At 41.1% G+C, this 16,687-nt stretch overlaps 1 protein-coding gene and 1 long non-coding RNA gene across 6 annotated transcripts in view; one reads left to right on the plus strand and one right to left on the minus strand.

Annotated features, from left to right (window-relative positions):
- TMEM65 (transmembrane protein 65) overlaps positions 1–15,886 on the minus strand; it is a 53,204-nt gene extending 37,318 nt beyond the window's left edge. Inside the window, exon 1 of one of the 5 annotated variants that reach the window (XM_045050020.1) lies at positions 15,079–15,886. In XM_045050020.1, coding sequence (XP_044905955.1) covers positions 15,079–15,364 — 286 coding nt within the window. In that variant the 5' untranslated portion in view covers positions 15,365–15,886. The remainder of the gene's footprint in view (positions 1–15,078) is intronic. The other 4 variants (XM_045050019.1, XM_023248733.2, XM_023248734.2 and 1 more) reach the window with 4 other exon arrangements.
- On the plus strand, positions 10,203–11,006 carry LOC109496202. Its single transcript, XR_002152114.3, has 2 exons — positions 10,203–10,289; positions 10,685–11,006. It is a non-coding gene; the product is annotated as an uncharacterized LOC109496202 (long non-coding RNA).
- Positions 15,887–16,687: the final 801 nt, after the last annotated feature.

The raw sequence follows: 16,687 nt of genomic DNA on the forward strand, positions 1-16,687 counted from the left end.
GACACCTGCCAGGACAGAGGGGACATTAGCACTTGCTTAGTTGTGACAGATGCAACTAGATACCACAAGAGCATAGCTAGAACGGTAAGGGAACTGGTGATGGCACAGTGAAGGCTGGAGGGACAGTGTGAAGGCGCAAGGGTATGCATAAATGAGAAGACTCTGCACCTTCTGGCAGATTCTTTGACCAGAAATCCTACCAGACGCAAAAAAGATGAGAGAAAGCTAAAGTGTTCATTATGGTGCAGACTTGGAGGAGGGGAAAAGCAGTCGTGCAGGGAATATGAAACTCTACCTAGATCCTTTTGCAATCTGTCCTATGAGTCAAAAGCCTTAATCTGCAAGAAGGGGAAAAATAAAATACAATTATTTTCCTTAGGGCAGGTAGGGTGATCAACTGCCCGGTTTGCCCAAGACTGTCTCAATTTTAGCAATGAAATTCCACATCCCAGGAAAAAATGTTCCCCCAATCTCTTAAGTATTTTAATTTGAAAAATAGAATTTCCAATCATCTTTTTGATTTCTATGAAAATTTTAATGACACTGAATAAAAAGTAAGACTGTGGGTAAGTTGTAAGAATCTATAACTGGTAAGAACATGACTTTCTGAAAAAATGAAATAGCTAAAGCTTTATGAAATATAAGAAAACATAGTTTCAATTAAGATATATTACGATTGAAATGTGTTAAAATGACAACAGCTGGTCTCTTACAGGTATTGGTTCTAAGAAAATACAGATGATTTAAAAATTAAATGAATCTATAAAAAAGTTTCCATTAGTAAAGTTTAAAGTTACAATATACAACACAGTTCCCCAAAAACTGCTTATTAATTTAATCTTATATGGTGAGTCAATTTTTTTGGTGCCATCTGAAAGTGGCTTTTGGAAATGTGAATTCATACAGCATGAGAATAATGCCCCTATTGGACTAGAATTCTACACAAGGCTGTCTGTAAGAAATGAGTATACTAGTAACAAATATTCAAAATAAATTCAGACTTCTGATTTATAAAAGATAGTCTCAGATAAAGTTAAGCTACTACCCAACATCTCCTGCCCTCCATATCCAAAGTTCCTGTTAAGAGATGAATCCTTCCTTATTAATACTCCTGCAGCCAACTAAAATCTGGTTTCTCCCCACAGAGCTTTTTATAAGACTGCTTCTAACAAAGACCTCAGTCTCTTTAATGCTTTTAAATCCAACAGACATCCTCTTACCAACCCCCCCGCCCCCCGCAAAGTCTTCCTCTTACTTGACCTATCCAAGGCATCAGATTTTTCTCTCTTGAAATACTCTCTTCTTCACTTTGCTTCTGGGATACACTATTCTTGATACTTTTCCTGTCTTTGTGAACATTCCTTCTCGGTCTCCTCCTAGTTCTGGTTCTTCTCCCTCTTCCCTTCCAGCCAACTTTGGTGTTTTTCATAGTTCTCTCCTGGATTTTCCTCTCTTTTCACTCTACTCAATCTCCCCAATCTTGCTGCTAACTATATGGGTAGGATCCTAAATTTGCATCTTACTCTGGAGTTCAGGGTTCATACAACTAATTAACTAATGGGTATCTTTATATGTATCTCATATCTCACAAATACCCAATACCAAAGAAGCTAAACATGAATGCACCTCTCCATTCCAAAACCTGTTTCTCCCCCGCACAGGCCCTTCCATTGTAAAGAATATCACTATCTTGTCAATGGCCCAAATCAGAAATCTGATTTTTATTTCACACCGCTGTCATCAAATACATATTCTATTGTTCGGTTAACAGTTTTATTATTTAACTCCTAAATAAAACTCTCTTGAATATGTGTACCCCTTTCTACCTTAACTTCCACTAGCCTAGTCCAGATCTCTATCATCTTTCCTTGATTTCTGCAAAGTTCTCCTAAATATTTTCCTCTCTTTCTGCCTCTAGTCTAATTCCTCTACTATCCATTCTCAGTGCTATATGCAGAGTGATCTTTCTAAACTGCAAACATGTTGGCATTACTCATGATAGCTTACCTCTACAACCCATATACCCCTGATCCACCTACCTCCTACTGAGCTCTAGATTTCAACTTGTTACTTTCTATAAGGTGACATTGTCCCCTCTTCATTTCCCAGCTCCCCTGCTATCCCTCCCATGCACTTCAGTGCACTGTACACCCTTTCATAGCACTTAACACACTGCATTATAATTTCAAACTAAACTGTCTCCTTCTTCCCTAAAATATAAACTTCGTAATTTTAAGAACCTTATCAATTGCCTCAATAGTGCCTGGCAAGTACACAGTTGAAGCTCAAATTGTTAAATAAAAAAAAAATTAATAAAATATCAAGCACTACAATGGTGAAAACTGGCATTTTTCCAAAATGTTATGACTTTTGTAACTCGTAGTAGTTACCCAACCAAAAATAACTTAATGATTACAAAGTTGTATAATTAGGTTCCACAGAGAGTTACAAAGGAAGTGGAAGATAAGGCCCTAGCATTCAAGGAAGTTATAATATACTGATTTCATAGGATTTTTTAAAAAAGGAGACTTGTATATATTTTAAAATGTACTACAGAGCTGGTAGAGATCTTAAAGATTGTATAATTAAACCCATGTTACAGTTATAATGGAACGAGCCTAAAAAAAATAAGTGACTTATAAGCCCAAGGTGTTCCTTCCATTATGGATAATACACTACCAGGAGGAACTGAGATATACATAAAACACAGTGTAGTGGAGCAAAAATTTCCTGTCCCCTTCTAGGCCCTTTAAATGTTTCTTTAATGTTTATTTATTTTTGAAAGAGAGAGAGAGAGAGAGAGAGAGAGAGAGAGAGAGCAAGTGGAGGAGGGGCAGAGAGAGAAAGAGATACAGAAGCTGAAGCAGGCTCCAGGCTCTGAGCTGTCAGCACAGAGCCCAACGCGGGGCTCGAACTCAAACTGTGAGATCAAGACCTGAGCCCAAGTCAGACGTTTAACCCACTGAGCCACCCAGGCGTCCCCTCCCCTTCTAGGTCCTTTTAGCTGGACTAAGAACCAAATTGTCATGAGACAAGTTAACAGAAGAAAATTAAAATTAATTTCATTATATATGGGGAATCCACACAGACATTGAAATTCCAAAGATAGGCAAAGTGAGGTATACATGTCATTCTGAACTCAGAAGCAAAGGGTAAGGGTCTGGTACTTTAAAGGGAAGTAATGAAATTTACAGAAAGATAAACAAGAGTAAATGTCTGGTAAACAAATGTTTGCTGGGCCACTCAGACACAATGGGACATAAAGGACTTAGAACAAACAGGCCTTGCCAGGTTGCTGTCCACCACAGGATAGCTCTGTTCCCAGAGTAAGTACTCTAATTTTTTTAGGAAGTTGTGGGGGAGGTAAAGAGCTTTATCCTGAATCTACTGGGTTTTAATTGCTTTTAACTCAAAAATAACCTTCATGCCAAAATGGCCCATCATGGAAGGGCCTGCCCTTGGCCCCTAACACACAGACGCACAGACACCCAGACAGACAGACAGACACACACACACACACTTCATGCTATTAAAACAGTTCCTTTCCTTTATATTACATACTATAATGTCCAAAGTTTTCAATAAATAAGTTACAAATAGGTGTAGGGGTCAGCAAACTATGGCCCACAGGCCAAATCCCACCAGTTTTTTATGCAGTCAGTGAGCTAGAAATGATTTTACATTTTTAAATAGTTGGAAGAACAGCCCTCAACCACTATCAAACACTGAATGGCTACAGAAATTAGGTGTAGCCATGGAAATATTTCTTAATGAATTAAATCCCAAACAGCATTGAAATATGAAATATACCACAGTAGTCACTGGAAGACTAATGATGTTTGAATCACAAGTAATGTTGAGCTGCTTTATATACTTCCCTTACTGTTAAAAGTTAAAAGAGGCAAGATCTTCGTTTCCACACAAATATGTAGTGGTTTCATTTTCCTAGCTCAAACCACGATTCCAGCTGCATTCTACAAACCTCAGAGCAAGATCCGTATTTCAAAACCCTTTTAACTGTGTGCAGTTGAGAAGCTTCTGCCTACCACAAACTGGAAGGGATTAATATACAATGTGAAAAGACAAATATCAGGAGAAGAATCTAATAGAATTCTATAAAAGTCTTCTAAGCAATCAATATGTTCATTTAAAGTCAAAGGCTTACAGACTCATGTCAGTATTTGGAGGTACCTATCTTTGTGAAAAAGACATTTTCAAAGACAAAACATGTCAAACCTTATTACAGATTGGCAGTAACACATGGTATCTACAATCAATTTTGACAATGAGGGACACTAATATTGAACCCCAATTCAACCAAATGTTATCCCCCCAAAAGAATTTCACCTTCCTCATTAGAAGATCTGTATTAAAAAAAAATGTACTGGGGCGCCTGGGTGGTGCAGTCAGTTAAGCCTCTGACTCTTGATCTCAGCTCAGGTCATGATCTCAGTTTTAGGGTTTGAGCCCTGCATCGGGCTCTGCCCTGATGACATGCAGCCTGTTTGAAACTCTGCCTCTCCTTCTCTCTGCCTCTCCCCCAACTAGTGCTTGCACGCACACTCTCTCTCCCAAAATAAATAAACTTTAAGAAATTTTTACAAAATTGTACTGTTACTTTATTATATTTTTAACTTTTCCAGCAAAAAAAAATATCTGTGGAAGTTTGTTTTCTTTTATATAAATACTATACAATATCCTCAATTTTGCCTTTTGGCCGATAAAGCTTAAAATTTTTACAATCTGGCCCTTTACAAAACATTTGCTGACCGACCTCTGTTCTGTAAGGAAGCTAAATACTTTTTTTAATTTCTAAAAGACTAGTACCAAAATTAAGAGTAAGAAGTATTTTAACTAATTCTCTATTCAACCTATTCAGGTATGTCTCCCCACCAGAGATCTTTCCAAAGTTGCCAGTGACCTCCTTGTAAACAAATTCTATCTTACTTGCCCTCTCAGCAACATATATCATTGAAGGTCATTTCCTCGTTCTTGAAACAGTTTCTCTCTTGGCTTCAAAACTCTTTGGTTTTCCTATTTCACTGGACGCCCCTCCTCACAGCCTTCTTTGCTGGCTCCTACTCTTCTGACTTTGAAACTTTGGGGCTTCACAGTCTCAATTATGGACTTTTTTCCTCTTCTCTATCCAAAGGTCAGCAAATAGTTTCTGTAAAGGAACAGATTCTAAATATCGTAGGCTTTGGGGGCCATATGGCCTCTGTCACAACTACTCAACTCTGCCATTCTAGTGCAAAAGCAGCCATAGACAATACATAAATGAATGAGTGTAACTCTACTGCAATAAACTTAATTTACAAGAAGTGGGTAGCTAGATTTGCCTGTGGCCCCACCCCTGACCTAGGCTCTCACCTTTGGTGCCTTCCTCTCTCCCCTAACTAGGTAGCAATCTATATACAACTGTTAACACCCACACTTACATCTGTAGCCTAAACTTCTCCTGTGAATTCCAGGTTTATGTGAAAACACACACACACACACACACCCCTAATCTATTTTTCCCCAGTCTTCTCCCTAGCAGTTAATAGCACCACCTTTTATTCAATTACTATAGTCAGAAACCCAAGTCATCACTTACTGTTTCCTTTCCCTTAATTACCTGTCCCTTTCCAACTCATCAGCAGTCCTACCAGTTCACTCTCAAATATGTATCTTGAATCCATCTCCTGTTCTTCATCTCCATGGCTGCCTAGTCTAAGCCACCAACTTCTCTAGACTAAACTGCTACAACAACTTCCTAATGGTCTCCTAGCTTATGCATTTGCACCCTCTAATTTGTTCTCAAAAAGCATCCAAGTGCTCTTTAAATTCCATCACTTCACTCTCATGTTCACACCCAGGAACGGCCTTCAGGCGGTTTACCTACAGAGGCCCTGATGAACCTTGCTTCTGCCTACCTGCCTATCTCCTCTCATTCCACGCTCCCCCTTGTTCTGTATGTTGCACCTATGTCTGCCCTCTGTCAATCCCTACACCGTGCAGCCTCTTCCTGTCTCAGGGTCTTGGTATTTGCTTTTCCTTCTCAGAATGCTCTTCCTTCAGCTGTCTGAATGACAGCTTTTCCCTCAATCCTTTATTTTCAGCTTAAATATCACCTACAAAAAGGCCTTCCCGGATTATCTTATCTAAATCAAGTGTCATTCTGTTTATTCATCTAACAGTACACACTATCAACAATTATCTTGCTTATTTACTTTACTGCTCATATCTTTCCTTCCTCAAAATAGTAAGCTTTATGAGTATTTTGCCAAATCAATTCTCTGATGTACCCCCAACACCCAGCACAACATCCATTATATAGTAGGTACAGTAACAAATATTTACTAAATAAATAAATTTTCAAAGCTGGAAAGCTTTCCTATGAATAATATGTTACATATTTAAAAATAAAAATCCAAGAACTCATTCACAAAACCTAAAGGAGGGGCGCCTGGGTGGCTCAGTTGTTTGAGTGACCGGCTTCGGCTCAGGTCATGATCTCACGGTCCACAAGTTTGAACCCGGAGTCGGGCTCTGTGCTGACAGCTCAGAGCCTGGAGCCTGCTTCAGACTCTGTGTCTCCCTCTCTCTCTGCCCCTCCCCTGCTAACGGTCTGTCTCTCTCTCTCAAAAATAAACAAACATTAAAAAATTAAAAAAAAAAAAAAACTAAAGGAATTTTAAAATTAAGCTTAGAAATTTACATCAGAAGTCCCAAATACTAGTTTGCTAACTCTGCCAAAATTCTCACCTATAAACTTTTTAAGATATTTATAAACTTTTTTTGCATATTGATTTTACTTTGACTCCCCTTATTTTCAAAGTAACAATGCCATGTTTGCTTTTGTACTGATGTTGTATATTGTGCAAATATATAGAAGATAGACTAAGATATGTTACCAGCACATGTCACTTTTATTATTTCAAGTATTACTTTTTTTTCCCCAATGTGTGTTAAAAAACCCAAGTCTGAATATCCAGAAAGGTGCAATAGTAAGAAACAAATAAAGCCAACTTAAAAATTACTCTGCCACACAGGTTGTAGGATCTTGGGCAAACTACTCCTAGTCTAGGTATCTTAGTCTATAGAAAAAAAAATTCCTTCTCTAAGAGAAATAAACAAAATAATTACAAGAAAATTCACTTAGTTCAGTATGGCACATAACAAATACTCAAATGCTAAGTAATAGTAATAAAGATGATGTTAGCAACAGCAATAGTGGCAGTAATAGGATGTTTTCTATAAAATATAAGAAGTATTATACAATAGAAATTCAGAAGTTAAGTCACAAAATGCCAGACTTTTTAAAATTATAAACGTTTCTAATAACACAATGTACTGAATAATCTACCTTAAAATTCAGAAAGAAGACAGAAAATGTAAACAAAGGGCACCATTCTAATTTAAATTTCCCTAAAACTTTAAAAATAGTAATGTCTCAGTTAACTACCTTTTATGTTCTTAAGACAACAATCCTTTAAGTAGCCACAATCAGACGTTAACAAAAATACTCACAAGATCTTCAATATGAGAGCTGAAGAGTCAAAAGATTAACAACTTGATAGATGCAACTGGCTTGCTAAAAAGACAAAAGAGAGCAGTGGTGTAATGACCTTGAAATGTCCATCAGGAGTAAACCCTACTGGGAAACATAGAGGTATCAAAAAGGGGGGGGGGGGGTAATGAAAGAGAAAGGAAAAAATAAAAACACTACGGAAGAACGACAAAGACTAGACATTAGAAAAAATAACAGAGGTATCAAGAAGCAGACCTCCTTTAGGTAGTAGAAAAGAATTTAACACAACCACAAGAGATGAATGAGAACAGAACAGTCTGAGGGCACCAGGGAGTGGGAGGAGGGGCACAATAAGCCCCACACATTTCACTATCACTGTGACAGAGTCTAAAGAACATGCCAACTGCAATGGCACAGTGCTCTGGAGGCATTTGATGTGATGACTCACATGCCTACAAACAGAAGTAGCCCCCAAAGAAGCATTAGAGTATAGTATATAAAGACACCAGCATCTGGTAGAAGCTAAATTGTGCTCATTATACTTTTACTAAGGTAGAGAATAATGCAATACGTTCAAATATGTCACCACCAAAGCCATCAAAGTAGAGCTTAAGGGGAACAACATCTTGTTACCTGTAAAGTCCTTTATCTAGAAGAGTCTCTCATTTACCAGATGATCTGGGGTAACTAACTTATTATATTTTAACATATACCAACTTGTTCTTAAGTGATTGTTTTCATTAACTTAAGATAGACATAAACCAATGAGTCAAAGACAAGGCTAGACAGAGTCCTATAAATCTACATTCTAATTAATTCAGCTGAATTGAGAAAGATGCTAATAAAATCTGCACTCAGGGATTTAGTCCCTATTTGTTCCAGTTACTTTTACACTATGACCTGCCAAAGAAAACCAGACAAGAGTGTGGTTATGCAAACTCATCACTATTTTTAGAAAAACTGAAACAATCTTCACCAATAATGGTTCAACATCAGATCATCCCCAACACACGAGATCATCCATTTAGTTCTACCTACCTTTCTAGATGGCCCTATAAATTGCAGATCTATTATTCCAATTTCCCTATCTACAAAATTGTTTATAAAAATTTGCTTGTCATAATTGACACAAAAATTAAGCAATATGTGACTACTGAGATTACTAAGACAGACACCACAAAATTAATGACTGGTGAATTAAACTGAAGCAGGGTTTCACTTTTCTGAAGCCATATTTTCTAAACATCTAATATTTAGAATTTGGTCAAGAATTTAGAAGTTAAGAGGTACCACAATCAAGGAAAACAGTTATCATAAAACTCATTTTATTTGATAGAGAGGCGAGGAGTTGATAAGGAGGTGAGGAGTTACTTCTCTGTCCTTATCCAAAGAAAAATCAATGTATAATAAAGCAATAAGCCTGAAGCAAAGATAATACACTGATAATAGCAAGTACCAATGGATAAAAGAAGAGGAGAGAGAAGACAGAGGACTGAAGGAGAAACAGCCATATAGCATTTCATATAAAGCAATGGCTCTCAACCAGGGCAATTTTGCTACACTCCTCTCCTTTCCTCGACCCACAGTCTCCTCCAGGGAACATGTGGCAATGTCTGGAGAAATGTTTGCTTGACACACTAGGGGTGAGGAAGGTGGGTGGGCACTATTGGCATCTAGTGGGTAGAGGACAGGGATGCTGCTAAACACCCCAGGTAGAGGACAGTTCCCGCAACAAAGAATTGTCCAGCCCGAAATGTCAGTACTGCCCAAGGCTGAGAAATCTTGATACAGAAGGAGTCCTCTACATCTTATAAAATGAATCACTGTACTACCACTCAGTACAAGAATGAATGTTCTAAAGTCTTAAACAAATACCTGGCATGTTAATTGTATGCATTAATAGAGAAAGATAAAAGATTTCCAACAGAAATGATTAATTTTTTTAACATACTGATATAAAGGAATAAACTACAATTAGGCATGGTCACGTACATAGAATACCTCCTGATTTCTCTTCCCTGAATCTAGACTTTTAGCGATATGCTTAACCAACAACATGCAGCAGAAATGACATTCTGGAACTTCCAAGACTAGGTCATAACAAGTCTGTGGTAGGCTAAATAATGTCTCCCCAAAATGTCTACATCCTAATCCTCTAACCTGTGAGTACCTTATTTTATATGGCAGAAGAGATTTTGCAGGTGTCACTAAATTAAGGATTCTGAAAGAGTGAGATTACCCTGGATTATCCAGGAGGACCCTAAATGTAATCTTGCGGGTCCTATATGGAGGAAGCAAAAAGGTAAATGAAGGAGATGATGTGTCAACCAAAGCAGAGATTTAGAATGATGTGGTCAGGAACCAAGGAATACTGCAAGCTGGAAGAGACAAGGAACAGATTCTCTCCTGGAGCCTCCAGAAGGACTGAGCCTTGCTGACACTTTTATTTTGGCCCCTTAAATCTCATTTTGGACTTCAGACCTCTAGAACTCTAAGGGAATAAATTTGTGTTGTTTTAAGCCAATAAATTTGTGGTGATTTGTTACAGCAGCAACAGAAAACTAATACAAAGTCTTACAGCTTCTACATAGATAACCCTCTTGGAACTTTTTCTCTGTGAGTCATGACCAATCATATAAGTACTACAGTCTCCCCGAGAATGTTGTGCTAGTGAGGTCATGCGCATCTACTCTGGTCAACCATTCCAGATGAGCCAGCTTCCAGCCATCACTGGAAGATGGCTTCCAGCCATCACCTCCACCAAAGTACCAGGCATGTGAGTAAAACCATCTTGGACCCTGCCACCAGCACATCTACCAGCTGAAATTTATGGAGGGACCGCCACAGACGCCACATGAAACAAAGTCATCCAGCCAAGCCCTCCCTATATTCCTGAGCTGCAAAATCCTGAAATATAAGAGAACAGTTGTTGTTCTAAGTCACACGTAACCCTGAACATCCAGTTATATATGAGTGATGATTAGAGATTGTCAAACAGCATATATACATTTTATAATGGAAGAAAAAAATCCTATTACGTTAGCTATGTTCTGCTGGCAATAATCCCCAGTGATAAGATTACTCCATTATGCCAGTAATTCTAAAGTGTTCAGAATTAAGTTTTGTTGGAATATACTGCTGTAACTAGGCTCTTTCCATATTGGTAAATAGCAGATTATAGCAAGGCTTCATAACTTATCTGGGCCCAAGATATAGAAGGTCTCAGGCGAAGAAGAAGGAGAAGATGAAGGCAAAGAAGAAGGAGGAGGAGGAGAAGGAGGAGAAAGAGAAGAAGGAGGAGGAGGAGAAGGAAAAGCAGCCTCAGCAGCTCTCAGCTTATTAGAGATCTTTCATTCCTCTTGACTCAATTCACAATTCATATCCCCATCCTGGTTCTTCCTCTCTTGCTGGGTCTAGTTTGGGCTACACCTCCCTTATTCTTCTTTTATCATTTCAACCAAGCCTCTGAAATATATTTATTCACACATCTTAATTTGGAATATGAAATGTTTTTCTTGCCCTTTTTTTATTCTCTTTGAGCAAAAGCCACAATTATCTCCAATTCATCCCAGAAACCAATAGCTTAGCTGAGTTGCTACTTTCTCACATAACCATGGGCTGAGAAAAACGGGGATACTCTTGTTAAGAGTCCAAGATCCCCAGTGAATCAGAACTCCGTGAAAAAAGTCTTGTTTTTAAGCATTCTCGGTATCCACTTTAATATCAGATTTTAATCTTTTGGCCTTTCATTCTGCCAAAAGCCTCTTGTTGTATATGACAAGTTCTCACAATGAAACATCCTACCTTAAATGAATATCCACAAAAGATGAGAACTGTAAGACTGAAGTTTAGAATTATATGGTGTATCTATATGGATGTAGATAAATGGCAAAAAAAAAAAAAAAAAGCAAATTTAAAACATACACAATTACCACTTATACAGAGAAATAGAAAAAATGCAAGCGATTAAGATCTAACATTAATAGAAAAACTGTTCTTTTCACCTCCATACATTTCTTATCTACTATGACGTAAAAGAAATCTCATTTTAAGAAGTACCTCGAGTACACATTTAACAAAAATAATTCCCTAAGAAGCTCCTTTTCTTTTCAGTTATCTTTCACTGTGCCTTCCCCAAAGCCAGTTCTTATCTTGCTGTGTAATTCTCCAATAAACATTAGTTATAACACTTTTAAGTAAGTGCGGAAGGCAGCCTCCAAGATGGCCCCCAGTGATTTCTACCTCCAGGTATTTGCACCATGTATGGCACCTTCCCACAATGTACCAGGACGAAATAAATGGACTCTCTCTTCTAAGACTGGGTTATGAAAGATTGTGGCTTCCAGCTTAAGCGTCCTCTCTCTGCCTCCCATCACTCATTCTGGAGGAGGCCAGCTTCCATGTCTTGAGAACACTTAGCCCTGTAGTGAGGCCCACAGGGCAAGAAACTGAGACTTCCAGCCCACAGCCACGTGAGTGAGCCTTCTTGAAAATGCATCCTCCAGCCCTACGCAAGACTTCAGCGGATGCAGGCCCAGCTAAAAACTTGATTACAAAAAATAAAAATAAAAGCTTGATTATAACTTCATGAGATACCCCGTCAGAAACATGCCACAAAGCTGATTCAAGATTCCTGATCCCCAGAAACTGAGAAAAAACACGTTTGTTTTAAGCCACTATGTTTTACACAATAATGTATAACTAACACAATGAGCATTGCCTGTCCTTCAAAAACCAACTCATATGTTTTGAAAGTTAAAAACAAAAACAAAAAAACAACTATGAATAGAAATAATAATTGCAAAAACTTAAAAGACAAATTTGCTTTAAAACTCTTGGTTAAGATTGAAAGGCAACTATACTAATGTCAGCTTGCCAGTCCTGTCATAAAAACAATGAACCAACAGAGAATTATCGGGAAAATATGGACTGTCTCTAGAAGAAGAGAGATTAGGTTGAGCATGTACATTGAGAACACAACATCAACTTTTTTAAAACCGAGAAGGAAATCATTTTGTAATTTGAAAATCACAATAGCCTATTTAACTATGATAAGACATCCCACACAGCTCATCTTATCTATTTAGAATCATGTAAAGCTTTATCTTGTCACAGATCGTATCACATGTCTACTGATAAGCACTAAGAACGATGAGGGCAAATGTACCAAATTTCAACAATAGATTCCACTGCCATATCAAAGCATAGATGATTTTTTCCTGTAATGTTTCCACACCAAATCCAAAACAGTTCGTTCGATTATACAAGCACACTTTCCAAAAACACGTGAGACTTCCTATAACAAGAAACAGTCCTTTTAACATAATTTATTTAATAGAAAGTATGTTTAGTACACATACATTTAGTACATGAATCAGGTATTTAAAAAGATTCAAAAAGCAACAATAAAAGAAAAACATGGGAGTTACTCATTTGGGGAAAAATGATTTCACTGATCTCCATAGGAACTGTATATATTGATATTGAACACAATAAGGAACACTAAGACTATACTAAAAACTAAAGCAGCAGCATCAGTAAGTATCCTCTGAGTCAAAGAGCAATGATTTAGTCATCAATACTGGCAAAAACAGTTGATTTAAACTTTGAAGTTCTTTAGCTTATGAACAGGAGACAAGCATTTTCACTTCCTATACCTTTCCCTTTTTATCTTGAACAAAGGAGACAAATTACTGATTTCTTTCTCCTATAACTTCCATACTGATTAAGTTTAACTGATGCTAAGTAACCTCCACTGACTGAACTTTATAGGTCCTTTCTCAAATACTTAAAACCACGTCAAATTTAAAGTTATCTTCCCAGGAGAATGTAGCATCTTTACTGCCATGTGCTAAAACAATAAGGCATCAGGTAAAATTTACCCAGTTGTATCACAGGATGTGCTTTTCAAGAATTATCATAAAATTATATTAATAAGGCCCTTGAAACTTGTAACAAGGTTAACGCAGAAGAATTTCTAAGAAGTTACTTAGCCTAGGCCCAATATATGTTCAAAAGTGTTGCCCATGGAGAAAACATTCCTAATATTAATGTTCCAGCATATATGACTGTCTGTATTCTCCCAGGAGCACATTTTCAGAACTGAATATCTTAAACCACACAATGAATACAAACATACCTTACCAATCACTAGTATTTGATTATTATTTCATATAATGGCATGGTTACACATTTAATAACTGAACTGATTATGAAGTTACATTTCTCCTATAAATGCCCTAGGGCTGGACATTGTCTGGAATATCCAGTACTATAAATTGTTCTGCAATTCCCTGCATCTAGAAAAAAAAAAGCACTTCAAAGGCACAAGTAAGAGAAAGTTTCTGAAGAAGCCGTATAGGTAAGTCACACTTATATGACTTTCTTCCATTCCTGTATTATTGGCCCAAGAAGCACTTTCAAGTGCCTCTGGCTAATCAAATGCCATGTTTCAATCAATGTACTTTAAACTTCCGAATCTATGGGATGTTTACGCACCTACCAACTTTGGCAGGGTGGGGGAGGTAAACTTGCTAAAAAATGTCAAACACATCGTAATGTGAAATAAAATAGCTATATATTTTGTCTGTATTATGTATTTTGTCTGTACTACTGTATTCAAATTGCAAACATATTTTAATATGGAATTAATCATTCAGTCCTTTCATCCTTCTGCTTTTCTGAATTTTTAGCTTTTTTTTTCACCTGCTCTCAAATTCTGACCTGCAGCACTCTGCACTCGTTTTTAAAAATATCCTTTTTTAACATGTCAGCTTAAAAATAGCTTTGCTTTCACCATTCCACATTACTTTAAAGCAGAAGTCTGCTTTTTATTGTAGAGCCACAGATTGCCAGAAAAATACATTCTTACTACATTCTTTCAACCTCTGGGGAAACAACTGGCGTTGAACTTGTGCAGCGCCGAACCTATACGGGCTTGCAAGTTATGTATCTGCAGTTGCTGGTTTGATTCATTCTTTCCATTTCCCAGGAAAATGTTTCCTTTGGCTGTTTAATACAACTAGAAGTGTGTGCAATCACACAGCTGAGAGCATCTCTGCCTTAGGAAGCAATATCCCTTCTTTTGGACACCCGTACAGCTTGGTTGGATAACCTTTCAAGAAAGTTTCTTCCTGCCTCTCGGGTTTTGGTAGCGCTTTCCGAGCAGGCACGGCATGCACCTGCGTAGCTGCACGTTCACAAGAAAGCAGCAAGGGCTTAGGGGGGACAGGAGGGCCGGGGAGGGGAGGCGCACAATAAATCAAAGCACAATCGAAACAATCGTTTGACAATCTGGGCTGAAGCTCCGGCCTCTGAGGCTGGGGAGGAACCAGCCAAGCGTTGGTCCTGGCTGCCTGGCACGATCTGCTCCTGTCCTACCTGCCCTGGGGACACTCAGGAGGCGGAAAGTAACCCCCCCCCCCCTCCCGGGCCCGGACGTCCCAGGCGCGAGGCCAGTCGGGCGAGGGGGGTGGGGGCGGGCCGAGGGGCTGGAGGGCTCCTGGGGCGCAGGCCGCGAGATGGGGACGCCGGGCCCCGGGCTCGCCCCTCACTCGCCCCCTTACCTTGGGCGATGGCAATGGACTCGAAGCGGTGCAGCTCCTTGAGCAGGCAGCTCCTCTCGGTGGAGTGCAGGCTGTAGATGAAGTCGCGCGCGCCCTGCGCCGTGTTCAGCGCTTCCATGGGCTCCTTCTTGGGGTGGGTGCCCAGCCCCCGGGAGCCGCCGGGGGCCGAGAGCGCCAGCAGCCCCCGCCCGCAGCAGCACCAGGACGGCGGGCGGGGCGCGGCGGCCGGGCCCGGCCTCAAGCTGCTCGCGGTCCGGCTCCTCAGCAGCGGCAGCAGCCGGGACATGGCGGGCTGAGGAGCGGGGACCCCCGCGGCAGTCCGGGAGAGCGATTTCTGGCGAGGCGGGGGGAAGAAGGAGCTCGGCTCAGCCCGACCCCGCCCCGATGTCCTCCTGACTGGCAGCCGAGGCGCCGGGCACCATGCACTCCCCGGGCCCGCGCGGCGGTCGCCTCCTTTCCTGTCCCCCTTCTCTTCCGAAAGGCCCGCGGCGGCTCGGGTCCCTCCGACAAGAAAAACTTTCTCCGAGGCTGCCGGGCCGGGAGAGGGCGGGTGGGCGGTGCGGGCGGGCGCCTCCCGGCTGAGGAGGGGTGGCGCGGGCGGGCGGGTTTGACGAGGGTTTGTCTCCGTCAGTTAGATCTTCCAGAGGGATGAGTCAGCCACGCGCCGCCCTCCTCCGGCGCCGCCCTCCGCTCCCGCCGGCTTTCCCACCCTCTTGCCTGCCCTCGCCGGCGCTCGTTACGGCTCCCGCGCCCTCAAAGCCGCCGCGCTCTCAGGCCGCAGCAGCACCGATACCCCTAGCGGCGGTATAAGGGCTAACAGGGCGGGGCGAGGGGGGCGGGGCGGGGCCGCGCAGGCGCAGTCCGCGGGCTCCCGGGCTGTGCTCTCTCCAGAGTTAGGAGGGTGCACAAGAGTCCCGCCCCTTTCGGTGCGTGACGGTGGAGGAACCGAGGGCTCGCGTCCTCTGTGCTGGCGTCCGCCACCCTTAAGTCCAACGCAAAGAACGGGAAGAAACAGATCTGGAGTTCTTGCTCGACAGGGTAGTGCCGCTGCCACCGGCCCGTCCTAGCGCCATGCGTAAACCTGGGGCTCGTTGGGAACGGTGCCGCTGCGTGCGGCCCCTGTCGCCAGGCACGGGCCTCGCCACTTCTCGGGGGTCGTCGCACCGTCCTGCTCAGGCTTTTGAGGATTGAAGCGCCTAAGCCGCGCCCTTTGGCAAGGCACCGCCCACTGAGGCCTCGGCCAGACACTCCGTCGAGTCTTTGAGGCACCCGCTCTGGGAGCTCCAAAGGGAGAGGGCAAGGCCAGGGTTTGAGACTGAGGCCGTGACACGGAAAACACGCTTCCTCGTTCTGATGCCAGCAGCTTGCAGATCGTTAATGCTGGAGCGGGAGGCAAGAATGTCACAGACCTTTCCCGGGTGTTTGTCAAGGTTTGTTTTGTTTTTGTTTTTGTTTTTGTTTTTCTCTTTGCCGAGGCGAAAAGAATCCTGTGATGCAACACTGTTTTCCACGTGTCCAGGACCTAGTTCTCTTTCAGGACCCAGCTCGAAGGGTCTCCTACTCCAGCCTTAACTTTATCTCCTCCAAAGAAAGGAGATTGCCCCTTTAT

This window comes from Felis catus, chromosome F2 (genome assembly GCF_018350175.1).
Source record: "Felis catus isolate Fca126 chromosome F2, F.catus_Fca126_mat1.0, whole genome shotgun sequence".
NCBI classification, from domain to species: domain Eukaryota; kingdom Metazoa; phylum Chordata; class Mammalia; order Carnivora; family Felidae; genus Felis; species Felis catus.